Here is a 17,611-nt window from a genome sequence, read left to right as displayed (position 1 = left end):
TTTCAAAAAAGTGTTTTTTTTCCAAAAAGGCTAATGAGTTTTTGAGTGACAACTCAGTGCCCTGAACTTTGTTCACGACTCTTGAGTGCAGCAAGCGTGTGTTCGGATTTGGGACTAGAATATAACGCATATGAACATTTACGTTGTTGAATAGCTCTGATATTTAATTAATTTCCTCTTTCATATTTTTTAAACACATAGTTCTTTTTGCTTGAACTATATACTGTTAGAACATTTTGACTTCTTGTTTATTAATATTAGTATTAATAGTCATTGTTGTTATTATTAATAATTCATTATTGTTAATAATAATTAATGATTTATTAATCATTCACATTTCCTCTCAAAATCCAAAAATGACAGTGAACTTTGCAGAAGTTTGATACAAATTTATTAAATTTGTATTCATTAAAGGAGCAGGAACACTCTTGTCTGTGATGTTTCTCTTTTCTATGAGACCTCCTGTAACAAAATACACATACAGCATTTGTTAAAAACAGATTAACTGTGATCTTCAAAATAAAATTTGGGCATGTAAACCATCTAACAGTGAGTATGGAAAAGTGAAGACCCACTACGTTAGTACACGATAGGATTCTGAACAGAGGCTCAAGCACACTTGAATAATAATTTACAAATAAACAAATAAACGCTCATTTATTCTGTTTCTTCCTGAGCAAACAGACATCGGTGTGCATTTACCTCAGATCAGTATCTGTTAACGAGAGACAAACAGGATTGTATTTACAGTAAAATCTTTAATGTTTCATTTTAGACAGAACATTACCTCAATATCTACATTGATTGTCGGAGTTTGCAGGTATTTCATCGTTTTAAAACAGTAAAGTACAAAGAGAATTTGTGTTTGTGTAAAATTACTTTAAATGTTGAAATCTTTCCTGTCTCTCCGCTGCTGAGCTGCAACAAATGCCTTGTGCATTGAGTTGTCACTCAACAACTCATTAGCCAATGGAAAGGCACCCCTGAGAAGTCCCGCCCACGCGAGAGCTTTGTGCCAAAACTGCTTGCAAAACTCAGGGATCAGGCACACAAAACTCAGAGCACATGCACAGAACTCGTGCAGCACGCGCAGAAAACTCAGTGCTCACGCACAAAAGTCATGGAGCACAAAGGTCAAAGTTGGATATTTTGTTTGCAAATTATAAGTTTTAGGTTTCAGATAAATATTTTTGTGCGATTCTTTTTGGCACAAATCTGATTCCATACAAAGTCAACCATTGGTTCAGGAGCTGCTGAATTTCTTGTGGTTCGTGTGAATTTCTCACTGGCTCAGTGTTAAACATCTGCATGAATTAGAAAATATCTTTAGTAAATGATATATAAATTAGATCAGTTTGTGTAAATAAGGCCATTGTCTGGAAATTTGTTCCAAAAGATCAGTTCTACACATAACAAGTTTTAATCAATGTATTTTCCTGAATCATATGCAGAGTAAAGTATCATGCAGAAACCACAACAATATCTTTTTAACAAAAACAAAAGGCATAACAACCAAATATAAATAAACATGACTTCAACACAAGGCTTATTTTGATTCTAAAGGCAAACTACAAAATGACAAGAAGTGCCACATGTTCAGAAATCTGCAGGGAGTTGCTGACCCCTTTGCACTAACAGCCTCTTTTCTGCTGAGAAAGCTTTGCACTAGATCACTAGCTGGAACACTGCTGTTGGGACCTTACCACCAGAGCATTAGAGGGCTTAGGTACCAACGATGGCCATTAGTTCTGGATCACAAACGGCATTCTGGCTCATCTCTACGGTGTTCAAAAGTGATTCATCACTCCATTTACTTTGCTGTGAGGTTACCATTTTAGATGGTTTTGTTCTTGGGATTGTGGGCTTCCCTTGTGAGGTTAGAACACTATTGCTAAAAGACTATGCAGACACCTCTAATAATTAGTAAACTCAGCTACTATAATGTGCATAGGTTTTCAAATGGACAGACAAAGCTTGCATAACTTTCAGGGAAATGCATGATATAAGATGGTATGTTCTGGAGCAGCTGTACAATGATTTATGCCAGGAGCCCACCAACCTGTGCCTAACATTGGATTGTGTTGCACTTCTCTAGTCAAACCCAGTACCAAATGCCTGTAGCTGAATGCAAATAAATCTGCTAAAGAATTTTTTTTAATGTTTAATATATAGCTTTCCATGAAGAGTAAGGGCTGTTAATGGAAAAAAAGAGGGAACTATAACCTATTAATACCCTTGCTATCAGAAGAAATGTTGCTCTGCAGGTGAATGTGACTCCTCTAATCAATACTACAATTAGGGATGGGTGGTGTCCATTTTATTTCCTCTCCCATATACCTATCTCAGAATATTGACACAGTATGTGGTATTACCGGGAGGCAGGGAAACAGGTAATGACAAACTTTTCAAACAGTCCAGTACACTATTCAGTGTACACCAAGACGTGCTGATGATAAAAACTCGTGTCTAGGAAAGGGAGATCAATTGACTGGTTCTGGACTAAGAGTAAAGTGAAATAAGACTGGTAATAAGGCAGCTGGCCCACTATGCTTAGACAAGTCAGCACCACAGGCTAAAGACATAGCACAGACTGTGTTCCAGGAAACTGTGGCTTAAATTACATGTTTAGAGGATTGTATCTGTCAGCTCAAAGTTGATTGTTTTGAACTGTTTTTGGCTTTCCTTCAACTGGACATTACCTGAACTTGGCGCTATGGAGGGCTAGTGGGCTTGTGTTGCTGTGGAATGTATATCTGCAGATTGGCCATTCATATTCTCATGTTTAATTTCCCAATTTAAAAGGGTGTATTTAGTAATTTTTTTCCACTAAAAAGGCATACAACATCAATTAAAACTATTTTGTCCATATAACACATGAGATGAGCCATTTTAAAAATGGGTATACTGCATAGGTTGAGGCATTTAGATTGATAGATGTCAGTAAAAAGGCATTTTTAAAGCATGAAGTAAATTGACTGGAGAAAATGACTGATGTTTTTAGATGCATTTTTATAATGTGGGATTAAACTGCTGTTAGCACGCTTTGAAAACTGGACATTTTTCAAAGTGTTATTTTGACATAAAAATAAATTATAGATGCCTTTTTTGGAACAGTATAGAAGCAAACAGTATATACCAGGGAGATCTAAATGAATGTCCTTGGCCTGTAGTCTACAGGTCAGTCTTTCTGCACAGGTCAGTGATTGTAACAGTCCAGTGGAGTGTAATCGGTTAATCATGCCCTATTAAAGCATGCTGTGAGGTCTCACAATGGTCAATTGATTTCTCACTGTTTTGGTGCAGGCTAAGCTAAATGCATTAATTAAGAGTGACTGAGCAGCCAGTGGAGCTGCCACTCCTGACACTCGCCTCCACAGAGCCAGACACACACACATATATAAAAATCTCTAGCCTCCTGCGGGCACTTTCAATATCTCACTCATTCTGTTCGGCCTGTTCACTGTTCACTGCTATCACTCTCACATTAACCTCTAGAGTCTATGCAGCAGAGTGGACTGGGTTTATTTCAGCAAGGATTAATCAAGCCCTGTACTTAAAAGATATAGAGTTAATCAAATCTGCACATTTCATGCAATGCCTGTCAGGCTTATGATATGTATATTTCTATATTGCTTCAATTTTTGAATCTGTATAGTCCCCTCCATACAAAAACAAACAACATGACTGTTCTGAGACCTCCCCAAACTTTCTGTATTAAACTTGTATTTCAGCTGCCCAAGACACATGGAGTTCTAACCTGAGCAGCAAACCAAGCACAGCAGTCATCTCCTCTTTTGTACAGAGCTTAGAGCGAGGGTGGTATTTGTGAACAGTGGAGTGGAGTAATTGTCATCAGTAGACAGTAGAAAAATTAGCAACATTTACACACATGCACTTTGTGAAAACGTAATGACTATAGCTATAACTGGAATGGAACGATGGCATATAGCTGAAAAAATAGTGTCCTTGCAAGTTTCAAGTAACAATTATAAAGTATCCCAGTTATAATAACTTTCAAGAGAGTTATCCACCATCTATTATAAGTATAGATATTCAGTATTCAAAAAAGTATAATAGCATTTACAGGGCATTGGAGAAAACTATTCTAGAGAATGACGTTTATGGAGAACGATTTTTTTATTATTATTATTTTATCCTCTTCCAAGTTGAGGGGCAGTTTAGACTTTTTTTTGTGCACCTCAAACAGCTTTTCCAATGACAGTGCAGTTGATCATTTGGTAAAGCCCAAAAACCCTGTTCATCTGTTCTCTGTAGACTCCCTGCTTGTACATGACTGGTGGCTGACCGCCGACTGACCAATGTGTTCAACACAGGCCGGGCTTGTGTTGCCATGCCCTGTCCCTCTCCCTCTCTTTGAGACTTCTCTCGGAGGCCCCTGCTGTGGATGAGCACTCTGGTGCTGCACTGATAACCCCCTGCCTGTTGCCACATTGGGTCCCATGTCGGAGTTGCGTGTTGACACCCTGCCGTGTCACCAGGCGTGTGCAGAGCTGCGGCTCCAGGCCTCCTGCAGTGCAGGGGGCTCAGCCACACAGCTAACTGCCACACGCATGCTGGGAAGTGTGCTGCTTCAAACAGATTCTTTTTATGACCTTCCAGCAGGCCAGGATTTAAAGGCCCTCAGTGCCATGAGTGACTCTCTCTGCTGGACATTGCACCGGACATTTCTGTTTATCACTTTACATTGGCGCAATGTTGCCTACTGAGGGTGAAGTGACACCTCTGACTTGCGTGTGAAAGCATATTTTTCCCCCATTTTTTTCCAGTGCAATGCTTAATAGTGTATAAACACACACACACACACACACACACACACACTCTTTAAGCCCATTAAAGCCACTTCCTATTTCTACACTCCACTTGCCATATAGGTATACTCTGTAGTTCTATAATGACAGATCGTCTTTTGGGAATCCTGAACAACCATGTATTACAGGCATGGTGGATTTTTCTCAGCTCTGCAGTGCTTAGACACGGAAAATTCTGTTGGAGTTTTGAACCAGATTGTCATTGCTAGACTAAAGAGTCCACCAACAAAACACTTTCAGTCAACAGCATTCCATGACCACTGATGGATTAGAAAATGACTCAACAAATTGTGCAGCGATTGTGGATGTGCTCACTAATATTTTGAGGCCCCAGCTGTGTCTCTAAAATTGACTTCTTTCTCTACTGTTGACATAGTATATCTGAGTAATGATGACTTGAAATAAGTCTTTACACATGTTCTTAAACGTTGACTTATGACATTGCCACAAGGACTTCATTTTGGCATATTGTAAACAACTAAAAATCTTTTTCATATATATATATATATATATATATATATATATATATATTTAATTTTTTTTTTTTTTTTTTTTAATACATACATTAAGTACTAATCCAGACGCTTGAGGTGCTGTAAAATGACAATGTCTAATCACAGAAATATGTGCTCCTTTTATTCTTCATCCATCCCAATATAGTGGAATCTGGATAACTGACGTCTTATGTTCTAGTAGTGTTTGTTGTCACCGTGTCTTATCATCTTGTTGGCATGTGCTAACAGTAGCAGTTTCGTCTTCGTTTAAAATATCATCAGCTCTCGCAAGGACGGCCAATGAATTATCTTCCTCACTCAACAGGTGCGTTTGATTTACCAGGGGTCGGCTCATTGCTTCTTGTATCTGCTACTTCCAGCCATGATATGAAAGTGGATTTATTAGAGGCATTAAGTTTGTTTCTGTTTCTGACAACTGCAAAACAGCTACTGATAATATTTTGAAAATTTTGTGATTTGGGAACGGTGTATGCATAGCCCAATGCCTTTTTTTTAAATAAACACAAACTAATTTTATTAAAACGTTTATGAAGACTGAAATATTATGTCATTTTAACTTTCAGCTATTAAGCTGGTGTATCACCTCATGCTGCTTCAGGCACCTCCACTGATACACACAGTACCACAGTTTGAGAAGCCCTGCTATAGATCATTTTTAAGTACTTCATAACAAGTATTCCTCTCAGGAATGTAGTCATCTTAACATTGGTGTGAGATTACGCTAATACCGCCGCTATTCTAAAGAAGCAATCTTCAGATATCTGAGAATTCCTATACACATACATCACTACAATGACATTTGTGTGTGTGTGTGTGTGTGTGTGTGTGTGTGTGTGTGTGTGTGTGTGTGTGTGTGTGTGTTTTCAGCAATTGGAGAGCCTGTACGTTTGGAGTGGTATAACCCACAGGGCGAGAGGATGGTGCCATCTCCACGTGTTGCTTTGCACAATGAAGGTGTGCGATCCAGACTCACTCTGTACAACGCCAACGTAGAGGATGCTGGCATTTACCGCTGCCAGGCAACAGACGCCCAGGGACAGACCCAAGAGGCTACTGTAGTGCTGGAAATCTACCGTGAGTACATAGACCCACACTGCTTTGTGCAGGTACCTCAAAAGCTCTTCGTTTTATCAACATGAACTAATCTAAACACTGTCTACTTCTATGTGGATGTCATGAGCGCCTCTGTTAGGGCTGGGCAATTAATTAGTGTTCAGAAAACGAGAAGAACAGGCTCCCAGCAACATTAGAAAAAATAGCCCTGTTTTATAGTGGAGCATAGTGAACACACTGAACTATGTGTCAAAAACACAAAAACAAAATAATTGTTCGTTAATCTTAAATAATGGTAAAATGTACATTTAATTGTGATATTTTTTTGTGCTTTATCACCCAGCACTAGCCTCTGTCCAAAGTCCTTATAGTCACAAACCTGGGCAGGCCCCTCTCTGATTTTCATCAAAGGTCTTGTTAATATTAGAGAAGTGAAATGGTAAATGCTTGATAAATGAAACTCACATTCTCAAAAAGCAACAAAAATGTCAGACACAGCAAGCTGTATCATATCTTCAGCATTATGTCACTGTAACATACACAGAGCTACAGATCTTTCATTTCTTCCCAGAAAGTGTCACAACAAACTAAATTCAGCTTAATGTTTAGCCTGGTTCTTCATACCATCTCAGATAAATTGTGTGTCATTTTGACATCAAAGATGGCAAATTCAAACTTATGTAGTACATCCCACTGATATATCACCAGTGTTACAGCAGTTACTGATTAACAGTCTAATTGTTAGTATAATAAGATATATATAGCTCTAAATAGCAGTTGGATTAAACTAGGATACAGAGGTGAATGAAATGTTCCATTTTAATGAAAATGGAGATTGTTTCTCATCGCTATGTGCCAGTGGTGTTCATTGTTGCATGTTCTAATATTCAAAGCGTTCTCACCACTGGAGAACCTGCTGCTAATGCACTTCATTTATTTTCAATTTTCCATTGTACTGATCCATTTTTCATGCGGTTTAAACTCTTGGTTTCCAGCGTGCGGTGAGTATGTGTCACTGCCTGACAGAGGAAGCTGCTGAGTTGTCAAGGAACAGGACATTTCCAGCTGGTTCCTGCTGTTTCTGCGCAGAGCACTTGATAAGTGTCCTGGTTAAATTCTGTGGGTAGCCCATCAGAGGGCTATGTTGTGAAGTCAGTCAGCAGAGGTGCTCTCATATAGGTGCCGTGCCAGGAAACGTGCCTTTCTCTCTCACACACACACCAAACATCTCACTCTGCATGCAGAGTGGGCACCTGGGGAACAAGGCCTCCCAGAGAACCTGGTCCTTCACAGCAGAGGCACAGTCAGAGCCTGTACCCTCAGATCTGCACTGCCAGAGCCTTTAAATCCTGCAGCTTTCAACCAGGATGCCAGGCTCGTCACCAGCAGGGGGTGGGGGGGCTGCTGGTACTGTATACCTGCCGGATTACATATCAATTCATATCAAAAGTCTGCAGTCAGTGTGTTTGATTTTTGATGGCAAAGTAATATTTAAAAGATCCTAATCAGACTGTTCTGTAGAAAAGGTCTCAGCATTCATGGAAAAAGTGGTTGGAAAGTAATTAAAAAGGCTTTTTATTTTACTTTATTTAAAAAAATGAAATAAATAAAATGAAATAATATTCTGCAGCTGCACATGAGTCTATTCTCCACATTCTCAATGCCAAGCACTAACTACAGGGGTAAAACCCCCAGAGCACTGTGCTGCCAAGCACTGTATCTGTATTATTCAGGTTAACAGATCTTTTGTTTTCCTGAACTTAGCATTAGAGAGGTCAGGTACTAATGCTGGATGATATTATTGATGAATATCTTTAGATCCTAAAAGTTTAATTAAAAATAAATAAATAAATACAAATAATAATTAAAAAAAGAGAAAAAAATCCAATGTAAAGCCTTGTAAGGACAGTAGAAACTGTTCCAATTTTTAGATAATATCCTAAGTTACAAAACTTTCATATTGGCATATGGATGGTTTATAACCTAATGCAGTTGGAGAAGTCTCATGTTGACATCAAAGGATGAACTTCTATATGCTCTTAAGGCTGGAATGTGCCTTTCCTTGCTTCAGTCAAGATAACTACCAATGCATTGCAGCAATGAAATATAGGACAGAAGTACCACAATACATAAGACAATTTCTCCTCAAGTAGATAAACAGCCAGGCTTTACATGCTGTCCAACTAGTTTAATCTGTGCCTGCTGGCCTCAAAATATTCTTTTGAAGCACACAATACAGAAAAAAACTTTGATCTCAAAATGTTATAATTCTCCTCTCCAATTTATGGTGAATATCTTATAGCAAGGCATTGGCTCTTACATGGCCCAGCTATAAAGCAATTTGGGGCCTCTATTGATGCAAATTGCATTCTGGCAAAGGGATGCTACTGTCTCTCCTCTGACAGAAAGACATTATGCATGTTATGTAAACTTAAAAAGCATCATTTCACCACTATATGCCACCTCCGGAAAAACACGCCATTGAAACAGATAGCCGGGTTTTGCGTGAAAAGAGGACATACAAAGGCGTAGTTAAAGACAGCTTTACAATAAAGTGAGAAAAGTGGGCGGGTTCTATTCCCAAGACCTCTGACAAATATGTTGATGTAAAACCTAAATGTAATTCTTTGGGCAACGAGACAGCTAAAGGCACATAATGGGAGAGCAGAAGTGGCAATAGAGAGAGAGGGAAAGAGACAAAAGAAAATGAGAGAAAAGGACATGCTCGGGAGAGAAAAGAAAGAAAAGAGAAGCAATTATGTGGAGACAACGGATGAATGACATTTTGAGTGTGGCGGCAGAATGCATTAAGCAGTTCTCCAGCCTCTTTCGCTTGCACAATCCTTTGAAATTAATGGCAGAAATGTAGATGCAGATAAACAGAAATGGAAATGAGGATAATGCCCAAGATCTGCAAAGCAAAATATGAAAAAGTTCCATTACAAGAGACTCAAAAAATAAAAATAAAAAAAGGGATTGCATTTGACTTCTCATGCAGACAAAGGCACAGAGAATCCTAAAAGGAGGAGAAGATCCTAAAGAAAAACTCTTTAGCATGGTAATGTGTTTCATATAAGCATTAAATTTATATGGCTGTTTTCTGCACATTATAGTGCACAGTTTTTAATGTTTTGGGTGAGTCACGTGTGTGTGCAGTGGGGTGTTTCGATTGCTCTATTACTACAGATACAAGGGCCTTCAGAAAACTCAAGATTTTTGGGTCTCTTTTTGCTGTTTGTCAACATGAGTACGAGAGATAGAGAAAAAAATACATAAATAAAAAACATCAGCCAACTTTTAGGGTCAGATCTATGAGAAATGATCATTAGAACACTGGTAATCATAATCACACACTGGACAGTCATACTATTGTTCCCCAAGGTACAATCTGCTAGTAGTGCCCATGCCAGATAAGCGAGACAAACCCAGGATTCTTAAAATTGGGCATATGAAATGAACACAACTTATGTTCTCTAACTAAAATTGACAGCAAAATGCACCACCACAGTGAGGTTTTGAGTGTGACCAGGCAGAGCATCAAAAATTATACTCTACAATTTCTTTGAGTCAAAGATTTTAAGCAGTGAACACGCGCAAACAATATGCAAGAAAAACAAAATGGAATGAAGCTATGTTTAAATGTGCTGTTATCTGTAACCTTTTTTCCCCAAACATTACGGAGGACACCATAGTTAGTTCTCCAGACTTGCTCCTTCATGCAAATGAATAGCAGAACTGTAGATGCAAATTTACAGGAATGAATATGAGAATGATACCCAAGATCTAAATATGCAAAAGTTTCATTTCAAGAGTTTCGAGAAAGGATTGTACTGAAAGGGGGAAAAAAGCTTCTCATGCAACGGAAGGCTTTGAAGAGCCTAACGGGAGGAGGAGATCCTAAAGGAGGCATCTTTATCAAGATAAAGCTTTTCCTTTTATACTTTATGGTGATGTATTATTCCTCATTACACATAATTAATAGGCTGCATTGAAAGTCCCAGAGATATTGCGTAAGCTCCCTCTCTTTCTGCTTTTTTTTTTTTTTTTTTTTTTTTTTTTTTGTAGCGGGTTTGGAGGTTGCTGAAGCTGTGAAAAGCTGGATTTTGAGCCGAGGAAGTGTGTAAACAGACGTGACTCACAGATCAATACTTGAAGCTGACGAGAGACCGCTGAAGTTTGTCATCCTCTTAAGGCATTCCTCCTTTTGATGGAGAGCGTCTCGTGTTTACCGCGGCTTCCCATGAAAAACAGCCCGTGCCATTTCGTTAGCATGATGAGATCTTGATTTAATGGAATGTTTCAATTAATTTGCAGTTGGGTAAGTGTGAGAAATTGGAGACAGACTGCTAACAAGACGGAGTCATATCCACTGAAGCCAAGAAAAGAGAAGAGAATCTATTTCTCTGGCCCATGTTCAGTGGCTGGAATGAGGAAAGAAGCACTAGCACTGACTGGGCCTTTGATTTTTTTTTTTATATTTGCAAGATACTTATTATTCCGGATCAAAGTCAGGACACAGTTCAGATATGAAGGAGCAGGCGCGCAGAACATGACAGAACGTCAAATCAGAGTTCCACAACTTTCAGGGATGTTACTAATATTCTGTCACTAATCCTATCTTTTCACAGGAAGACCTGTAATGAAACATCTCAAACAACCGCAAAGGGCTGCATTAAAAACTGATACCAGTCGACAGGATACAGCAGAGTGTTGCAACAGACAAAGCATGCAGTGCAGTGTGTGTGTGTGTGTGTGTGTCGCTCTCTGGCATGAGGCCTATTTAAGAGCACTGCTGCAACTGTAAAATGCTGTATCCTGTCAACTGCTATCTATTATGACCAAATGGAATATTTTAAATGTATTTTAATCTACAGTACATTACAAAAACTATGCATCAATGCACTCAAACCATCCACACTTCATTCACAATCAAATGCTTGAATCTGTGTTGATTAGTCTTATCAATACTTTCATCCATCCACCAACAATTCAGTTAGTCTACAATCTGTCCACCCACACTCCAAAAAATAATCCATCTATCCATCCTTTCACCAACAAGCCATTCATCCATCCATCAACGATGCATCCATCAACAAGCCATGCGCTAAAAATCCATCATGTGTCTAGCCACCACCAAACCATACATCCATCCTATTACATTTCCTGTCAAAATGGGCATTAACAACCACTTTCTGTGATACTTGTCTTTCCGCTTGCAAAATTTGTTCTGAATCATCTCCAGAAAACAAATAACTTGTGTTTAATGAACATTTGGTGGGAAATTAATTGAAGTGTACTGTACTGTGTACTGTTTTTTTTCTATTAATACTTTATTATTTTTCAACAAGTAGCACAATTATATCTTCTGCAGCATATGCAGAGGCAAGCAGAGAAAGAGGAAAGTGCAGGGGTTAAAAAAAAAATCCCTCAATTTGAAGTGTTAGCACTACCTGCCTAAGACATCTTTAAAAATGCATTTACATAAAAATTACTTTAATTAATTAATGACCCTTGAAGAGCCAGGTTTTAAGAGTGTGTAAGAGTCTAATGCTCTTGTCATTCCACAGAGAAGCTCACATTCAGGGATGTGCCATCCCCTCAGGAGTTTCGTCAAGGGGACGTGGCCGAAGTAGTCTGTGACGTCACCAGTTCTCCGGTGCCTGTGGTCGCATGGTACTACAACAACATGGAGATCATGGAGGACACAGAGAGTGAGTGACAACTTAATCAGTATATGCCATAGCACCTCCTGGGCTTGGTGATGTTCATCAGTTCCTTACCTCAGTTAAGCTTGTGGCTGAATTTTGGACACATGTTATTTAGGGTGACCATATTTGAGTTTTCAAGAAAGAGGACACATGGTGCAGGTTGACAGCACAAATGCTTCCATAACCATGCAACTATTCTGCTGAATTTAATACATAAACATATACTTGTTAACAAGATAACAAACAAATGCCTTTGTGGACAGATTCCTTTCCATTCAACATTTGGCCCAAAGAAAAAAAAAATCATAATTTTTTGACAGTTGAATCATTGAAACCTGTTATTTTCTATTCTTACCAAACTTCAAAACAGAAGCCTTGTATTAAAGTGACTTGTTTACACCAGAAAACTTATGATCATGACAGAAACTGACGAGTTTACTTGTTAACTGTGACAAATTTACTTCTTAACATTTTTTAAATGTTACTAAAAGCAAGCACCACAACAACCAGAAGTAATACAGACTTGATCAGAGCATCACTGGAATACATAAATCCAGACATTTGTGTAAAAATACTTATATTTCATATTTTATATGGTGATAAAACGTGATAAAAACGTGCTGAACGTGCTATAATTCAGTCTCTCCCTTGTTCTGATTTAAATGATTCGGAGAGTTGGCCTGTTTTCTTCTAAAGTTAATTTTAAACAGAAGAACTACGCAGATATAACTTGATTAACTCGTCAGAAAGTCAGTAACGGTCAAGTGTGTCCGTGTATTTGTGTCGTTACAGGGACAGAAGTGACGTCATCTTTCAGTTTTGTAACATATAGAGCAGAAAGTGAAAGGCTCGTGTGACACAGAAAGGCTTCCAAATACGAAGAAGAGACTATGATAAATGACCTTAACAACTTTCAACAGATTTCTGTTCGAGGCTCCAGTAAAACACCTTGATGTTGAGCGGAGCTCGGCTGAAAGTGATGTAAGCACAAGCAGGGGCACGTGGCGAAGCGTGTCCCATTTCTGCTCCGAGCTCCGACCCCTTGAACACTTGATCCCGGCATGCCCAATTTGCTCACCTAAAACAATGTCATCATACGTCATCGAAGTGCACACTTCAAGAAAGGGATTAGGGCTTATTGTAAGAATTGGGACAGGGGGAAGACTGTGGACAGCAAAATCCTGGACAGTTTTGGAATCCCGGCCGGACGCATTTTTTAGGTCCTGAAAAGAGGACATGTCCGGCGAAAAGAGGACATCTGGTCACCATAGGTTATTACACTAGTAACACATTAAAATTTTCAGATTTTGGTAGATGATCCCAGCCTACTATGGTCAGATTGATAGAGGATGTTTAATATAATATAATATAATATAATATAATATAATATAATATAATATAATATAATATAATATAATATAATAAATAAATAAATAAGCAATGGATACCAATTTTAAATATAAACCAGAAGTGTAGACTTGCTACCCTTTAAATAAAAAGGTCAAGTGAATGTTTGCGTGTTGCGGTTTTACTTTGCCTTTTAATTTACTGGCTATTTCTGAACCAAACAAAATTTCCAGAGTTCCAGCTCCTACCCAACAACAACTTACAGGTCCAGCGAGTGACCAAAGCAGATGAGGGTGTGTACCGCTGTGAGGCTCGAGTGGAGGCTAGAGGGGAGATTGATTTCAGGGACATCATCCTGGTGGTAAATGGTGAGTTCTTTGACAAATATTAAGTTTTACTTTGCTACAGCAGCCACGACACTCTTAGCAAGGTGTACATCAGGACTTATGCTAAAAGGATTCTTTGCCTACGAAGAACGAGTTTGGATTTCCTAAAGCAATAATTCTCAAACTATGGGCCCATAAGGTCATAGTGTGAGGCTAACTGTTACGTTATTAAAGTGCCAAGCAATTAAAATCCACAGCCACTCAGTGCCCATGCACGCTTAACAAGGGGCCCCATATACATATATATATATATATATATATATATATATATATATATATATATATATATATATATATATATATATATATATATATATATATATATAGGCGTGGTGGCGCAGCAGGTAGTATTGCAGTCACACAGCTTCAGGGACCTGGAGGTTGTGGGTTCGAGTCCCACTCCGGGTGAATGTATGTGAGGAGTTTGGTGTGTTCTCCCCGTTTCTGCATGGGTTTCCTCCGGGTACCCTGGTTTGGTCCAAAATAAATAATTACTTGGAGTGGCTCAAAACTGCCCCCTCCAGGGTGTATTCCTGTCTTGCACCCAATGATAAGCGGTTACAGATAATGAATGAATATATTAGTCATAAGGTCACACCACACATATTGCATTGTGCTGCGTCCAATAATCCAAAAAACAGGTATGCACACGGGCTCAGTTACAACATGGATGAACTCAGCAACTCCGAGCACTGTTCAATTCATCACATTATTTCACCATTATTACGTTACATTAAAGCCGTATTGAGACACTGATTCGATCATGTGGCTTAAGATTTACAAAGAACAGCCTTTTGAAATCAGATTGCACAGTGGCACTGTCAATTCTTCATTACATGACGGTATGTTGCAGATCTACGCTGCACAACCTGTTTGCAGAAATTGCAAAAATTACATAATCCCCCATACTGTGCAGCATAAAAAAGAATACACATTGTATCATGAGTCTCAAAGAAGAACTGGGCAAGAGCCATTCTTGTTCAAGCTTGCTGTTTATTATACCATCAAAAGTACATAGTGAACAAGGGAACAGCAAGCAGATTGTGCTTGGCATATGGCGAGTTCCATACTCCAGAATGAACACACACACACACACACACACACACACACACAAACAGCCCAGACTCAGTCCATGGCTGACACTACAATATCTATAATTCTTGCTGTACACTGTTAAAAAAATGCTACAAAGGGTTTTTTGACCAATGCAATGTTATAAAGAACCATTTTGTTTGAGATGTGTGTGAAGAATCTTTTTTTATTATTAAAAAAGTGATTAAAATCAATCATTTTATGTAAAGATTCTTTACCCATTTAAATGAATTAGAAAAAGTTTGGTTCTATATGGAACTAAATGTGGTTCTTCTGTGGCATCGCTGCACCTTTAATTTTAAGATTGTATGCTATAACAGTAACAATGGCCTCTCTGTAGCTGACCAGAAACCACAAAATCTCATTATCCCTGTTAAAATTTGCCTAGCATGTAGCAAACACGTCTCTGGAAAAATGGTGAGGCCTTTGAAGATGAGAACAGATGATACAGAGAGATTAGCCCTCCAGCTTCTTCATGTCTGACGTGATGAGAGTGAACATGGGCCGGAGTCTCCTCAGTTCAATGCCGAAGTCTCTGCAGTTGATCTAATAATGCTGCTCAATGAGGCGTGGCTGAAAATCCAGCAGACATGACAACACAGATCAGACACTGACATAAAACAAATGCCATTCCACTGGCACATCCTCTAGCCCTCGGCAACGCCAGGCTAAACATATTAGCGTGTCTGTTTTTCAATTGCTCCTCGCTTTGAGACATAAATATCCAGTGCTTATTCAGAGCAGCCTAATAGGGAAACACTGAGGGCCAGAGGTACATATGTGCAAAGGCAAAGCAGAAAACGCGCTTTGATGCCGCTACAAAATTCACTTGCTCTGCTGCTAAAATTAAATTGTTTCACAAGGCTGTAAATAACTGGCTGTAGCAATGCTTAATAATTGCTCTACCTATGTGATGCATGGGGCATAAAAGCAAAAATAGTTGCACCATCAGTAAGCTTCAGCAAGTTCAGTGTCAAAGAGAACATCTCTTTAAATGAAATGCTCAAATTTTTCAAAAGCTTCTCTCTAACTTCCCATATGGTCTCCATCTTTCTTTTACACTTGTTTCCAGAGCCACTATATATGACTGCGGTCTCGTTTCTGTCACAAACTAATTTAGGCTGACCACTGTTGAACAGCTGGGCTTGCTGAAAGCTGGTTGAGGTCTGTGTCAGATGCTTCACTGACCTGCCCTGATATCTTTATGCCCAATTGTGCCTCATATAAGCGGAGCTGTTCCAGTTGGGCTCCTTCATCTGGGAATGAGCACAATTAGATTATAGCCTTTGGAAAATGGCTATCGATTGGCGAGAAATTCAATGGTAATCTTATTGGAGTTGTTTCAGCGCATGACTACCAAGCCTCATACAGAGTGTGTTTTATTCAAGTCTCTCAGCACATTTCCTTTGTGTGCGTGTTGTTGTTGTTAATGTATACAGTCAGAAGATTGTTAATTAAAAGAGTGAGTTTTAGTACAAGCTAATAATCTGAGTGCAGTTACTTAACCCTCCTCCAGCAGCTTGGTTCTTCAGCTTTTGGACCAAAGCCAAGGTGCTGACTTGTGCCACGGTCATTCAAAATACTACCCATCACATAATAAGAGGTCAAATTTCTTTTTGTTCTATTGTTAAAGTGTAGTCTTTGAACATACAGTTATTAGCACCATAGGCCCACTACATCTTACACGATTATCTGACACCAAATAAGCTCTCTAACAAGTTGAACAGAAAATGCTTGCCAGTGTTCATTATTGTTTAAGCCGTGAACCAAGGTCTATTGGTGACAATTTTGAATTTTAGAACCCATACAATTGTATTACATTTTATTTTCAGTAGACCCTAGGGAAATCATAAAAGTAATCATGCTTTAAGAAAACACTAACAGAATGAATACATTTTATATAGTTACCTGTTGGCTTTTGCAATAATAATAAGATAGGTTAATAGGATAATAGTTACTGAAGATGGGTTTCTCATTTCTTGGATCTGAAGTCTTGCTGACTGTTCTGGTATGTGGATCATGGCAGGTTTGAATGGATGAGTTAATGCATTCCTGTGTTAGGATGGTGACCAAGGTTTTTATTACTTCTATTTTTTCATTATTTTATTCCAAAGTATTTATTACTTTGCTATTACTTTTTAAACAGAATATATAAGCATTTCTTTCTCAAAGCAAGTTTCTGCACACATGTTTTTAAAAAATGCCTTCTCACCTCCTACCGGCTAGCACAGCCGACACAGTGAAATGAGAATTGCATTCATTCATTCATTCATTCTCTGTAACCATTTATCCAGTTCATGGTCATGGTTTCTGTTGCCTACTTGGAATCACTGGGCACAAGGTGGGAACACACCCTGTGGAGGGGGAAAATCCTTCACAGGGTGACACACACACCCCTATGGACACTTGATTATCCAATCCACCTACCAGTGTGTGTTTTTGGACCACGCAGACACAGGGTGAACACATCAAGCTCCTCACAGACAGTCACTTGGAACAGGGCTCAAACATACAACTCCAGTTACAACTGTGACAGTGACACTACCTGCTGTGCCTTTGAAATGCATCATCAAGAGATTTTTGCTACGATGGAAGGCTCTTATATAAAATTATTTTATATAAATAAAAACATACAACAAAATGAAAACCAATAAAATCTTAAGCTAGTTTCAGGTCAGAAT

General features: G+C 38.7%; 1 protein-coding gene across 4 annotated transcripts in view; it reads left to right on the top strand.

Annotated features, from left to right (window-relative positions):
• ncam2 (neural cell adhesion molecule 2) overlaps positions 1 to 17,611 on the top strand; it is a 268,551-nt gene that overhangs the window by 190,323 nt on the left and 60,617 nt on the right. For all 4 annotated transcript variants that reach the window (XM_066686778.1, XM_066686777.1, XM_066686779.1 and 1 more), the window contains exons 3-5: positions 6,212 to 6,418; positions 11,965 to 12,108; positions 13,686 to 13,820. In XM_066686778.1, the coding sequence (XP_066542875.1) occupies positions 6,212 to 6,418; positions 11,965 to 12,108; positions 13,686 to 13,820 (486 nt within the window). The remainder of the gene's footprint in view (positions 1 to 6,211; positions 6,419 to 11,964; positions 12,109 to 13,685; positions 13,821 to 17,611) is intronic.

This window comes from Hoplias malabaricus, chromosome 12 (genome assembly GCF_029633855.1).
Source record: "Hoplias malabaricus isolate fHopMal1 chromosome 12, fHopMal1.hap1, whole genome shotgun sequence".
Lineage (NCBI taxonomy): Eukaryota > Metazoa > Chordata > Actinopteri > Characiformes > Erythrinidae > Hoplias > Hoplias malabaricus.
Note: the sequence above shows the minus strand (reverse complement) of the source record. Positions and strands in the feature narration are given on the sequence as shown.